Source organism: Dermacentor albipictus, chromosome 1 (genome assembly GCF_038994185.2).
Source record: "Dermacentor albipictus isolate Rhodes 1998 colony chromosome 1, USDA_Dalb.pri_finalv2, whole genome shotgun sequence".
NCBI classification, from domain to species: Eukaryota; Metazoa; Arthropoda; class Arachnida; order Ixodida; family Ixodidae; genus Dermacentor; species Dermacentor albipictus.
Genome location: NC_091821.1, coordinates 422,955,908 through 422,971,015, shown reverse-complemented (window position 1 = coordinate 422,971,015; position 15,108 = coordinate 422,955,908). Strand labels below are relative to the sequence as shown.

At 46.4% G+C, this 15,108-nt stretch overlaps 1 protein-coding gene across 3 annotated transcripts in view; it reads left to right on the top strand.

The window, feature by feature from the left end:
- The window catches only part of LOC135896956 (DNA (cytosine-5)-methyltransferase PliMCI-like), a 186,984-nt gene that overhangs the window by 160,377 nt on the left and 11,499 nt on the right, over nucleotides 1–15,108 (top strand). For all 3 annotated transcript variants that reach the window (XM_065425518.2, XM_065425527.2, XM_065425510.2), the window contains exons 30-31: nucleotides 3,034–3,197; nucleotides 13,045–13,267. In XM_065425518.2, coding sequence (XP_065281590.2) covers nucleotides 3,034–3,197; nucleotides 13,045–13,267 — 387 coding nt within the window. The remainder of the gene's footprint in view (nucleotides 1–3,033; nucleotides 3,198–13,044; nucleotides 13,268–15,108) is intronic.

Here is a 15,108-nt window from a genome sequence, read left to right as displayed (position 1 = left end):
CTTTTTCGGGCCTGCAGGCTTTTTGGAGCGTTCGGCAGCACAGAGCTTCTCGAACTGCTTGAATGGATCAGGGTGATGCTTTAGATGATTGACGAGGGTGGTTGTAGTGCCCGTGGGCATCTTAAGGGGCGTCTTGCATATGCGGCATGTCACATCACTGGCTCCGTGACCGAAGAACTCCCAGATAGCACTCCGGAACGACCACTGCGCCAATTCGTCCAGGGTTTGGCTATTTCGGCCATGCACGCAATTGAGCAGAAAGAATAACTAACGCATGACTGAAGTTGATAACTTGAAGCAACATACACATCTGGTGACCACGTTTGCAAGAGCAAGCTTTTCTTAAAAAAAAGGAAGAAGAAAAAAAGAAAGCTCCACACACAGCAAAATGTTCGGACTTGCCAATTAGTTTTTCATACATGGAGGAGCCTTCACAAAAACTACACATGATTTTGCAATCTGAAACGACAAGTTCAACTAAAAAGAAAAAAGTAATTTTGCTGCATATTGCGTCGTCAGTGGTGGGAATGAGCTATCATGTCATTTTTCCTCAGTGTAGCAATTCCATCGAAGGTGTTGCTTATATTCAATTGATAAGAGGATTTACAAGTTGCAGTAAGAAGCTCTCATATTAGGTGTCGACAGGGGCCGATTCGTTGGGCGCTATACTGAGAACTGGACAAAAAACACAGCCCTCACTGTGTGCTTCATGCTGTTTTAAATGTGGTGCTCTTGAAGGGATGCATTGTGGTTCTTTGATTACTGCAAGGAGGGGACTTTTCTGTATAGGGTCTGACTTGCTAAATATGGTCGTTAGGCAACTGACCATTGGCAGGAATGCTACATCTTATGATCTGCTGCCAGCCATGTATGTGCATAATTTTCAAATTGAGCCTTGTTGGTCATTGGCATATGGTGATGATCTGTGGCATTGACAATGTTACACTATAACCAGAGAAGGATGTGCTCCCCTTTGTAAAAGTTTCAATTATCGAAGCTCAAATGTGAAATTTGAAATTTAACAACAGTGCTTTAGATCATTGATTAAGTGCAGGCTCTTGTGTGAGTTCATTGCATGACTGGCTACTTATGACCTACTTAATGGTGCAATTGATAGGCAGATATTTATTTGTAAAGCCATTTACTTGAAGAAAACAAAAAAGAAAGAGGCCCTTGTCATGCATCACCATGCATTGCAGATTGTTACTGACAAAGCTACTTTTATGCAAACTCTTCTAAATCTAATTTCTTTGCGAAGTACGGTATAATGATTATCTTGCCTGTTGTCTAGCTGTTTTTTTAGTTCATAGTGCACCAAAGGGAACTCTGAATACTTTGTCAATAAACTAAATGTTAGCCACATCTCTGGTGGAGCCGAAAGGACAGAGATGGACAACATTTTGGTTATTTACTATGCGCTTTGTTCAGTTCAGGGTGCTTACTGCTCCCTGTTTGGAATTTTTGTGTGAATAGATGTGTTTTCATTCTATCTTTTCTCACGTACAATGATATATTGTTATATATCAAACCTGTAGCAGCATGCTGAACCTTTTGCTCGGCCAACCTCCCCACTCATAATAAATATTTTTCTCACTAGCTCACACTTATTTTCACTACTGGTTGATATTACGGTTTCCTTGTGATACATCTCAAAATGTACAAATAATGTACGCTGTCGGTGAACTATCTAGTGTGAACAAAGCACGATGGCAGTATGTATTCAAGAGACCATTGCCCTAGGCTAACAGTCTGTCATAACGCAGCCCCAACATTCTGAACAGTTTAGCACGCAGGACTCAAATGCAAAACCTAAGGGAGAAGAAGAAGAAGAAAGGTTGGGAGAGAAGGAAGAAGTGACAAAAAACAAGGATGGCTACCTCGTCATGCTGAAGCACCTCAGTTTTATTACACAAAATATATCTTTTTCTTCACTACTGTAGATTTGAGGGGCAGTACTCGTGTTCTGGACACATGAGAAGGCACATTGACCAATGTATCGCACTTCTGCAATCCGAGACCACACTTGGGAAATTAAACTTTAAGTTTGATGCAGGAAAATGTCGCCCTGTTTACAGATTTTTATAGTGTACAGCCTCCATCATGGATTTCTAGAGTGTGGAAGCAGAGCTTTTTCGAGACCCCTAGCGCTGCCTTTCAGAGGAAGCCGGAACAACATAGTTTCTTCTGAGCATGTGCTGCTGGGCGGGCGGGGCTTTCCAGCTCGGTGTCCTGTTCATGTACTTCGTGCATCTCCCCTTTTCTGATAATTTGCCCCATGGCAGGGGGAGCCAGGATGTATGCCAGGTGGTAGGAACAATTCTTTATCGGCGTGCACCCTGGCATGACAACATAGCCGCTCATCACACAGCAAAAAAGTGTGTGCTCATGCATCCTGTCATTAAGCAAAATTATCATAAAGGTTGAGCATCGCAAGGGGCATGGTTATTACCGCCAGTGGCAAAGCCCTGTCCAACTGGCAGCGTGCGCTCAGAAGCAACTATGTCCTCCTGGCTTGCCCCTGTCACTGGCATGAAGGGTCTCGGAAGTGCACTGCTCCTGCGCTCCATACAGTCGTGATGGTGTACAAGAGCTTGCATTAGCTATTGAGTGTTGCTTGACTAGGAGTGCCAGGTATACACGACTCTTCCACTGAAACTAATGGCTCATTCGTGCTCAAATTTCACACAGAAGGTATCATTTCACAGTAGGTTCAGTTATAGTTACTATGTTTGTGTGCATTCTAGAGATTTCACTGCAACAAACCGGTGGTACCATTTGTGATTGCTATGGTCAAAGGTTCCTTTGATTGTAGTTGTGACAGATGGCACCACTGTTCTGCTGTAGTGAAATCAGCATTCTTGAGCGATGTCACCGCAGATGACATGCACTGCAGCTTTATTGTAGACAAAACAGGGTAAGTAGTGCAGGCAAACATAACAGTCAACTCAACCTTTCCCTCCTATTTAGGTAATACTCGATACCTGTTTGTGCATCTGTATCTCATCCAGCAGTGATGTGTAAATGGCATTGCAGGTCAGAGGCAGCAACGAGGGTCCTGTTCGAGACCTTGAATTGCTGACTTTGTCGCCCCTAATGCAAGCACGAGTGGACCACATTCCGCTTTTTCCGGGAGCCAACTGGAGGGACCTGCCCAATATAAGAGTGCGCCTCTCTGACGGCACTTACACCAAAATCTTGTAAGGCAGCAGCTCTCAAACGGTTTTCTTGTGGACCCTTCAGGGCGCACAAATGCATTATGCCAGCAGCAGGCTGTTGGTTATATCCCAGATGCATTTGTGTCACCCCTAATTGCCATATAAGCATGTTTTCCTGGAAACTTCATGATGTCATTCTTTTTTTTGAGCCCATGCTGTGAAATGTACTTTGCAGCTGAACTGTACAGAGGCTAGGAAACCTTGTCAAGCTCAGCAAAGCTTTTACTTCCTGACGCTCTGCTCTCTGAAGTAGGGGGAAAAAGAATATCAGTCCTGTAGTGTCCAATTCAATCAAGAAAAGTAGGCTTAGTGTGTAGACCAAAAAAGAAATGCTTTATCAGTTTGGCCAAAATCACAGAAGAAACTTAAGCAACAGCAATTGTGCAAGATAGCGTGTAGGAATGTGTTGCTGTAAGTAGCCTTGTAGCCACGGTTGGCCATTACATGCTTCTGATGAAAAGCTTCTGTCCATCTTCTGGTGACCTGATTTCTATGTCTGAGAATGAGATACAGGTTACTGAAGAGTTGGCAAAAGCTTTTATATGCACTGTTTGACCAATGCCTGCACGAGTGTTCTGCTCGTGGTGCTCAATATTAGTCAAGTTGCTCATACTGGATGATGCATGTCTATATTTATGCAACAACTTCTGGCTTACCTGTAAACACATAGCTGGCCCACTCTGTGCATAAGGCTTGCGACACCCAACTCTCCCTTTTTCAAGCTCAGGCCAGGCCTGGGTGGTTCATCTATGCACCAATACCTGCTTTTTATCCCAGCAGTGATGAGTATATTGTTCCTGTACAACTTTGAGCCTTTACTGCATCTTCTATTGTTACTGTGTGCAATATGCAACATATTAATGGGACAGCATTATGGCTTCTGTTCAACGGAAAAGCCAGAAAGGGAAAGGAAAAGGAAAGTGGAAAAGGTTATAACGAAGTTGAAGGGGGGTCGTAATTACATCGTTACAACCATTAGTTTGTTATAGCCGCTATCCATTTCTATCCACAATTAGCAAGCAAGAGGGAATCTACTCACCAGCAAATCTCACAGCAGCCCGCCATGCGAAAAAAAAAAAACAACGGCCGTCGCACAGAAAAAAACAAACGAAAGAAAGGCAGCAAGAAATTGCTACTTTATTCACGCCAAACGGCTCATCACTGATCGATCAACAGCACACCAGCTGGCAGCTCACTTCGCAGAAAAAACAGTCCTTGATAGATTTTTGCTGCTTCTTCTTGAGGCGAATGATGGCTTTTTCAGCTGCAGCCGCTATTTCGAGTCTGTCCTCACCGTCATCGTGAGTGCCAAAGAAGAGGCGCAGCAGGTCAGCCGTATCCAGTGCTTGTGCGGGTGTTGGTATGTCGGGTTCACCAATATTAGGCTCCGGGCCGTTGTTGCCACATTCGTCACTGTCATCATTAGGCACCCCCGTCACTGTGTGCACAATTTCCTAGCTCTTCCATTGTCACTGCGTCAACATCGACACTGACGTACATGCCGAAGGTGTTGCAGTCGGACACAATGCCAGCGTCAAGGAGAGCGTTCCATGACGCTAGGGCTTGGTCACCCGCGGCACCCTCATTGGCGGCAGCACCGAGATTTTCGCTGCAACAGCCACTGCTGATGCCAAATGAGGCATGTCGGAAGCAATTGGCGATCGTGCTTGTCGGTACAGCCATCCAAGCAGCCTGTAGCATCTTGATCGTCATATACAAGTCGATCGTGGACTCGCGCTTCATGCACATATTGAGCAGAATCCGGTCGATCACATGCTTGCGGTAGCCCAACTTGAAGTTAATGATAACTCCTTGGTCGAGGGGTTGCACAACTGCAGTGCAGTTTGGTGGCAAGAAGCATAGCTCGATGTTTTTGAGCATAGCGGCAGTGTGGTGGGCCGTGCAGTTGTCCAGTACGAGGCATATCTTCCAGTTCAGCTTGCCCAGCCGCTCTTCCCACTCCTGTAGCCATTGTGTGAAAATTTCTCTCATCATCCAAGCCTTATGGTTGGACACATAGCTCACTTGGAGCTTTCGTTTGCCTTTGAAGCATCGTGGTGACACACTTTTGCCGACCACAAGGGCCTGAACCTTTTCCGACCCATCCATGTTGGCACAAAGCAAGACGGTTACGTGGACCTTGCTCTGCTATGCATACCACCCTGGCAGCATTCACCTTTGAGGGCCAAGGTTTTTTTCAGCAGCATCTGGTAGAACAAGGCTGTCTCATCCGCATTGAATAAATCCTTGGCACTGTATTTTTATAGCAGCCGTCCAATGTTTCTCTCCACCTGCACCTCTGCAGCTTCGCGGTCGACAGACTGCGCTTCCCCGCTGACAGTGCTGCCGACGATGTCGTGGCATTCCTTAAGATGCTGCAGCCAGCCGACACTCGCCACAATATCGTCGTGCCCCATGATGCACGCGAGGTCCCTCGTTTTGCACTGCTACAGTGGCCCACTCACAGAAATGCCGCTTGCTCTTGTGTCCAAAAACCACTTGAACACTGCCTTCTCTACAGCTTCAAAAGCGGGGGCTTGCAGCTTCTTTCTGTCACCTTTTACACCACGTGCGACAGCACTGGTGGCAGCTTCTTTGCTGCTCAAAATCATCGACAGTATGCTCAACGCTATGCCAAAATCTTCAGCCACTTCTTTGTTCTTCACACTGGACTCGCGGCATTCAGCATAGCTACCTTCTGCTCGATTGACATCATTTTACGCTTCCGTTTGCCATCATCATCTCCTTTCTGGTGGCGGGAATTCGCACGAATGAGCCGATAGGAACACTAATATCGTTGGTACGCATGGAGGCAACAACAAGCAACAATAAAACCTCCGCCCCACGCACGCAGTGCAAGGGCAGGCGGGTTTAGCAGTTCCACGGAAAAAGGGAGGTCGGGAGATGCGCACGGGAGACACGAACGTCGCATGCAATAAGACATTGACCTGACGGGTACCAAAATGGTCAGTAAATGCTTGTTGTGGAAAAAAAAATTGCCGACGACTACGTTACTTCCTAATGTGAAATTTGAGCGCAGCTCTTCAGCTGTTTTGGCTTTTCTATATACTGAGGCAGATAATTATAGCAAGACATGTATGTACTGTTACAACTTATTTTTCTTCACTTCTTCAAGAAACACTTTACTCCCAGTCCTTGATTATCATGAAGGTAGCTTTGTGGTCGGAGAAATCAATGGGTGTATGCTAGACTTGCTGCACCAATGCCTGGTTCAGCATAGCGCACCTCTGGATTCTGGCGGCGACAGCGCTGGGCCTCTGCTCAGGGAGCTCGTTTAGCAGCAGCGGCAGACGAAGGACTTCCACCGGTTGCCTCGTTCATGGCTCAGAAAGAACTGGCTGAGAATAAACTACTTATATAGGCAGACAGATTATATTATAATATAAACCGTCTGTGAGCCTCAGACAATCCGTCTAGTGGGGAACATTTTGCACGAGCCGCCACAACCGGAGCGTAGCTTGGCGCAGCTGCCTCGCTTAAAAGGAGGTTCTGGGAGGCAGTGCGTAGGCGCATAGGAACGCATAGGGCAAAGAGATAGCAGTGGCTGACTGATGCTGCTAGTGGGTCAACTGATGGTGGCTTTGCGTTTCAGCTCGGGAAGTGCGCACCGTGATCCACTGATACCGAGCCAGCGCTTCGACAACTAGAGAGAGAGAGAGAGAGAGAACACTGAATGGTCTCGCGCAGTCACCACCACGGAGGAGGGGAGGGGGGGAAGGGGTGCACACAGTGGAGAATGGCACCGGCTATGCATTTCAGCTTGGGCAGCAGCACATCATCGAGGTCAGCCGCCACTGAGCCGGCGCTCTGATTGCCGCCGCACAAGGGTGGCATTGGAGGAGGAGTGAAGAGAGCAAGGCTCGCGCCGTGCGCGAGGGATGGAGCTAGGAGAGTGCGCAGCTAGACCAGTGCGCTGGCCCCGGCTGTGGAGCTGGTTATGGCGAGGCACGAAAGTGCCACAAAATGCAGGAACGGGTTCCAAAGAGCTGCATTGTAAAGAAAGGTCCGTTATACCCATTGACGTAGTAGTTCTGCGGAAACCCGCAAGGTGGAGAGAAGTAATTAATAAAGGGAAAGTCAGACATCCACCCGTTCGTAGCAGTTGCTACAAAGGAAACCCATACGAATTTCTCAATAGAAAGGCCTCAGAGTCGAAGGTAGGTTTCCTTTGTAGCAATTGCTACGAATGGGTGGATGTCTGATTTTCCCTTTATTAGTTATAACCCATTGAGAGGAAACTTTAGCTTCGTTTAAATTAGGTTTTCAATACATGGGCATCTATTGCAGTTTTAAGGGGAATCGTGACTGCTTCGTTATATCCATTAGTTTGTTACATCCCGTTTCGTTATAAGGAGGATTTACTGTAAACAATTTTGGCTTTAAAGGGCCCCTGACCAGGCCCCATAGCAAATTTTGGTTATACACTGAAAGCTGTTACGTGTCTTCTAGTGAGCGTTCTGCCGCTCAACTTTTTCAAATCGGCTCATTAATAGCCAAGATAGAAATATTTCAGTACCGCGAACCCATGATTTCAGGAGGCGAGCTCCACTGCATGGCGATACGCTCTCTCCACTCATCCTGTCTAGCCTCCGCAAGCGAAATTCCTTCTCTGTGTTATCCCATGCTGGACCTCAAGGATCACATGACGCATACATCACAGGCGCCACCTTCATTTTTTTTTTCTCCCTGCTTTCTTTTTTTCCTTTCTTCCTTCTTTATTTTTTCTTTTTTTTTTTCGCCGCTGAGCAGGAGCTGTTGTGGTTGTCTGGTTTTGCGCTGCACACGATATTTTGTGCTGTGCACAAGGACACGTGACTAGCGGTATAATTCAGTGCTACACAAATACTGAGGCGAAACAAGCAGATCGCAGAGCATGATCACAGAGTTTTGGTACCTGCACATGTGACTGCATGACCAAAGCGAAAGTACATCTCTCTTTCTTCAGTGCAAAGTAAAACATAAAATATTCCGTTTGTGTGTTTTATTATTTCTGTAAACTTCAATTCGTCAGTTCAAGCAACAGATCGCACAAATAACAGATGGTGCCAAGAATAATTCTTGAGGTCATGTGTCACCACGAGCGACATCACACTGCGGACCTGAGTACGTAGGCACAGGGACGCGAGTACGTGGCCATTCAGCTTGGAGCGCAGCGGCCGTGAGAAGGGAAAATGGCGTTTGGATTGAAATTTCAGACCTTTCCAGGGTGCGTAGCAATGTAATTCTTTGCAAACACGATAGTTGGTGTGCATTGTATGCTCTGCGCTTGTCAGCTCAAAATGGGCAGACCTGGGGAGGGGCCCTTTAAAAAAAAAATTTCTCATTTTAGGATTAGAACTGGGTCCTTCAGGTTGAGAGCGGGACTTGCGAGTTAGACATACTACTGCATCGCCATACAGGCGAATATAATGTGCTAATATAAGTGGGAGTTTATATGTATGCCATGCAGTCTTTCAAGTCGAGCAGTATTTGACGATTGTTGGCTCTGAGTGTCGGCATGTTGTCGCCACATAAAAAAAAAAGAAGCGATCTGCTGTTCCCCAACATAAAGCTGTATTCGATGGCTGTTGAATGCCACCATGTGGCTGCTGCTGCCCCCCCACGCTCTAATTACACCACTGTCCAACAGATGGCACGCGAGCTCATGCAAGCTTTGTTCCTGATTTCTGTCTTCAGCGTCCAGCGTGCTGCAGTCAGTTATGCAATGGATTAATTGCCCGGTTCATCTTTGGCGTCGTGTGCTGCGCCGTTGTCGGTACCTCATGCTGGGCCATCTTCTGAAGTGTGTGCTGGCCCATCTGTACCACCGCCTTGGCGTCCAGGGAGACCACAGAAGACAGGTGCGGAGAAAGTGCAAACCAATGCTGATCGCACAGAATGCCAGTGTTGAAGGCGATGTGCAGACGTCAAATTGCGTGCATGGGAAGCTGTGGTGAAATGCCAGAAGCGAAGCCTCTCATCATAAACCACAAATTTAGATAGCAACCAACAGGAGCTCAATAGTGAATTGATGCTAAGGGAATGAAGCGTCAAGAAGACCCTGTACTGCGAGAGCGAAAGGCGGAGGTCAAGTGGCTTAGGCATCAAGAAGACCCTGCGTTGCAAGAACGGCAAACGGATGCTAAGCGGCTGAAGCAGCAAGATGAAGCTGAACAACGAGCTCGGAACAGGGCCACTGTAATGGAGCAGCACACAAGACGGTGTGCAGCCGCAAACAACGTGCTCGAGAAACGCTTTGTCAAGAAACCACTGAAGGGAACAATTAAGCTATCATGTCATACCCTTAAAGGTGCAGCTTTAGTGTCCCCCTATCTTTCATCACTGTCACTAGTTCAGTGTGACGGTCAACTTTTCTTCAAGCTCCCCATAGTCTTCACCCGCAGTGATGTTTTGTGCTTTCTATGGTGGAAAGGGAAGTATGTGAAGTTCCGTGCTTTAATTAACTCCCAGCACCTGAATTGATGTGCTTTCTTCATGGCAGCTACATTTTGATGAGGGTGAAATGCAAAAATGTATGTGTACTGTACATTGCGTGCACATTAACCTCAGGTGGTCAAAATTAATCTGGAGTCCCCCACTATGGCATGCCTCATAATCATATCATAGGTTTGGCACATAACCCCCCCCCCCCAATTAAAAATTTTCAATTCTTATGTGCTTTCTCTGTGCCCCTGCACATTTTGGGAACTGTCCAGACAGCACTGTAGCACTATATGTGTGAATGGGCTGTTAGAATGGAGCAGTGCAGGATGTTACAAATGGCTCTTTTGTGTGTGTCAGCAGAATCCACCTCACTCACATTGTCCCATTGCTCTGGCCAGTTGTCTAGGAAAGGTGATGGAAAGGATAGTGCTGACGCGTCTAGAATGGTATCTAGAACACTACAAGTTATACCTTGACGCTATGGCAGGCTTCTGACGCAGACGCTCTTTTGTAGACATCACAGATCTTGTCTCGTCTGTTCAGCAGTAAAAAAGCCTAAGGAGACTCAGTGGTGATGTTCCTGGATGTTAAAGGCACTTATGACAACATAACCCATCATTCCATACTGGATGGCTTGGGCGATGTCGGCCTAGGTGGCCGTGTTTTTCGATGGATTTTCAGCTACTTGAAGGACAGGTCATTCTTTGTGCAAACAGAGGATGGTGCATCATCACAACACAACACCTACCATGTCATACCACAGGAGTCTTGAGCCCCATTCTATTTAACCTCGTGCTCATCGACCTGGTTCATACCCTTCCGCAAGCTGTCCACGTGTTGATCTATGCAGACAATATATGCATTTGGTCATCTGGAGCGACACGTTCCCAGGTCCATGCCAGACTTCAATACGTGGCCACACTAACATCAGGTTATCCTCGAGCACGAGGTCTGGAGGTGTCCTCCAAGAAGTGCTGTATGGTCGCTTTCACGCACAAAGCAATGAAACTGTACATTGTCAGAATTAATGAACAGCCTATTGCCTATGAGAAGACGCACCACTTTCTAGGGGTGATAATAGATCGAGACCTCTCCTGGAGTCCTCATATCCCCTACCTAAAAAGGAAACTAGTCATGATAACCCACATGCTCAGATTTCTTGCACAAAAGTCATGGGGTGTACCTGTGAGTGCGATGCTCCAACTCTATAACACACTATTCCTGGGTCTCATATGCTATAGCTTACCTGTGCTGGGTGGGACCGGCAAGACCAACCTCTGTTCCTTCCAGTCTGTGCAAGCTCAAGCTCTGCGAATTTGTCTTGACCTTCCCAGATTTGCATCCATGGCAGCAACAATAGCCATTGCACGTGACCACCTCATCAATACGTATATTGAAGTCGATGCTTTAAGGATGCACATCAGGCACTTCACCCGGCTTCCATTGCATCATCTCACCTCCCTTCCTGCCGCTCGACCTCGTTCAGTGTTTAGCAGGATTATTGCCGCCAACCATGGAACTTTACCATCAGACTTCACAGCTATCTGTTTGTGCGCACACCGACCCGTCTGTGTATACTTGTAGGTGGCTTTGAAACACAGTTGGTGACACACCCCTGATCTCAACTCGAAGGAGGATCAGGCGGAACAATTGCCGGCTATGTATGCCAGGCTAACCCCGCCTGCTTCAACATCACCACCACCACCACCACCACCACCACCACCACCATCAGACTTCACGCGTGCAGCACGACCATCTCTACCGCTGTGGTGCCTCCATCCACTCCAGGCTCTTCTTGTCATTCCCCGCATCAAAAAGAAAATGGAGATGTCATCTTTCGCCCTCAGAGAAACCATGCTTTCAATCCTACATGACAAGCACAATGAACACTCCCACGTTTACACGGACGGTTCTGTCTCCTCTAAAGGTTCAGCTGGAGCAGTGGTAATTCCCGCTTAATCTGTCACCATCAAATTCAAGACGTCTCACGTTTCATCATTGACGGCTACAGAACTCGCAGCTATCTGTGCTGCTCTGGAGTTTATTGGTTTTAAATCACCACTTTCATGGTCCATCTTTTCTGACTCGAAAGCAGCTCTCCAGTGTCTGCTGTCCCCTTTCAACCAAGGACATAATGTGCAATTAGTTGCAGACATCCAACTACTCCACCATCACGCAATTGACAAGGGGCACAACATCATCTACCAGTGGATACCAGGTCACTGCGCAATTTCAGGAAATCACAGTGCGGATGACGTTGCCCAACCGGCCCACGATGGTGCCCATATTATACCTTTACCACTGTCAAGAACAGATGCAGCCATAAGTCTTTGCTCCCTCGCACGCGAGCTTACGCAGAATCTGTGGAACACCAGTGAATTCACAAACGCCCGTCTCCACAGATGGGATCCATGTCTGCAACTCCGTCTTCCACCAGGGTTACCGTGAGCAGAAGCAACACTTTTGTGCCGCCTGTGGCTCGGCGTAGCGTTCACGAACTCCTGTTCCTTCTGCACTGGAATGACCGACAGTCCTACTTGCGACACATGGGGCTGTGAGGAGACGATCGAGCGCCTCCTCTGTGATTGTCCCAGCTACAATGTGCCAAGAAAAGTGCTAGTGACCGCGTTTGAAAAACTGGACAATTGCCCCTTCACAGAAGAAAAAGTTCTAGGACACTGGTCCAGACGGGCTTCGGCACTCAAGGCTTTAAGGGCTTTGCTGAAATTTTTAAGGACATGCGAATTGTGCAATCATCTTTGAATGTTGTCGTGTGTAGCATTGCATTACTGTGCGAATTTTTCTGTTTCCTTTTTTTTCTTTCTCCTTTTATTCTCTTTACCCCTTTTCTCAGCACAGGGTACCCAGCAGGTACTTACACTGGCTAACCTCCCTGTCTTTCCTCGCCTTCTCTCTCTCTCTCTCTCTCACACACCCATGGTTGGTCCCATTGTGGCCGCATCTGTATTATTTGAAACTAGCTGCCTTTAAAGACTACTTCTGTCAGCAGACAGACTTGATAACGACAAGGATACCCATCAAAACATTGGCACCATGCTGAGTATCCACCATCATTCACTAATCTTCTTGCTTGTCCATGTCTTTGCTTTATGTCAAATTGGATGCAGTTCTAACTTTTGGGGTTTTACATGCAATAAATGTGATATGATTATGAAGCACGCCACAGTGGAGAACTCCGGATTAATTTTGAGCACTTGGTGCACCTAAATCTAAGCACATCAGTGCTTTTGCATTTCGTTTTTGCATATAAATGCAACTGCTACCGTCGTCATTGAATCCACAACCTCGAGCTCAGCAGTGCAGTGTTAGCCTCTAAGCTACTGTGGCAAGATTTGAACCTATTTGTTACTTTATAATGGTGCAGGACTGTCAAGACATATGAAAAGGGCATCCAGGGTGTGTGCCCATGTGCGGCAGGAGGCAAGTGCGACCCACTGCCAGCTGCACAGAAGCACACATTGGTTCCTTGGACACTGGTGCACAGGGCTGGCAAGAGAGTTGCACAGGGCTCGCTGGATAAAGCCTACGCACGACTTGGCTGGGATGGCTGCATGGGGACTGTCACCACTCTTCCAAGCCCTTGCAAGGTGGGAGGCCAGAAAAGTATTCCTGTTTAAAATTTTCTCTGGTGGTCACTGCTAACAGTCTGTTCACACGAATCTCGTCTTTCCCTGTTATCACGCAACAAAGGTGTATAGGGATTTCTCGGAGAAAAAAATGTAGCTTAGAAGTAAACAAGTTACAGCCACTTAAATTTACTATTTAAGGCATGCACAATACAATAGACTTCCGTTAATTCAACTTTAGTAACTCGATCCCAATCAAAGGAACTGGCTGACACTTGTACATTGCTATGGAACCTTTATTTCTATCATGAAATTAACCTTTGCTGGATAATTCAAACTTGGCTGGTCATGATGCACACGTTTGACCCCAATGGTGACTGCAGGGGTGACTACAATAGCTGAAGCATCTGCCATGACGTTGCTTGCGGGGTAATGAATACAGCAAGAATTCATTATCTCCTGTCAAAAACGCCTATTTCTGCCTTGCCCAGGAAGATATTAAATAAAAAATGGTGACTCACAATAAATTGTTAGTAATTTACCCGATTCTAATAAGCGCCCTTTTATTTTTCCGAGGAAATTCGTTCAACAATTGCTTGGGCGGGGCAAACCAATATGAAATTAAAATTGAAACTGTGTTCGCAGTATTTGCAACAGCCTGCCGTCGGAGCCAGCCTAGCCAGCGTTGTCATTGCCATCACAAGGTGTAAACGATGGTGCTAATAGAACGATTTCTTGAATAGCATGACAACAATGGGCCACTTGCTACGGAAGCACATTCAGACGATAAGCTATTCTACATGTTAAGCTAGTGGCAAGAAGTTGCATCATATGTGTTTGGCATTCTGGAGAATTGCATGTGTTGCAAGATGAACTAGCAAAGGGGTTAGTCTAGCTAGGCATAGACTATCATCCCAGTTGCGATTGTTACATAGCCGTTGATAAATGCAGGATATTAAACACGATATGGACCGTGCGAGGACATGTTGTGGTTCTTCATAGACAGCGATAAAGTGTTGTCTGAGATTAAGTAACTTAATTTCAAATCTGTGAAATGTTCACTAGTTTCATCTTTGTATTATTGCTGAAATCGGAGGCATGCTACATTTTATTGTGAAATCAATCACCTATATGGACACCCCAGTTAAATTTTCGCAGTCGCTGTGATGTTCCATATATGTTTATGTATGTGTACGCTATATGTTTATCCATGCCGTATATGCAAGGTAATGTACATGCATATATCAACCGCCAAAGTTTCTCAAAGTCTTAAGTTTCAGACTGAATTATTCCTCAAAACTATTAAGAATTGCAGCGTGCAAACAAAATTAAGGAACGATTTCATTCACGACGCATGCCTTTTATCCTAAATTTCCTCAGTGTTAAAACGTGCAAGACAATATGAGCACTCACAATCTGAAGCGATGTGATTTCACTGACGGCGCTCCTAATGGGCATTGCAGAGGTGCCCGCACGATGCCATTACAGGCCCTACGTGGCATGTCAAAGATTTTAAGGGTGGCAGAAATTTTGTCGCACCTGCATGTGTTGCACCTGTGTATATAGTTGCACCCACATATTGTCACATGGTCGTGTCGTCAAAGAACACAGTAGCAATACTGTGAAAGGCAAAACTAGCTTTTATTGGGCGAACCTGTGCCCACAAAACAGGCTACACTTAAAGCACAACGAGAGCGGCGAACACAGTCGGCGATCGTCGTAAATCTGATCAGCGGGTCAAGCGCGTCGGCTTTTATAGAGCAGTCGTCGAATGTTCCAGACTAATCGTTCAGACCCGCATGTCTTCCACAAAGTTCTACACCATTCGCGTTACGCTATGAAATCAGATAACACAAGGTTCG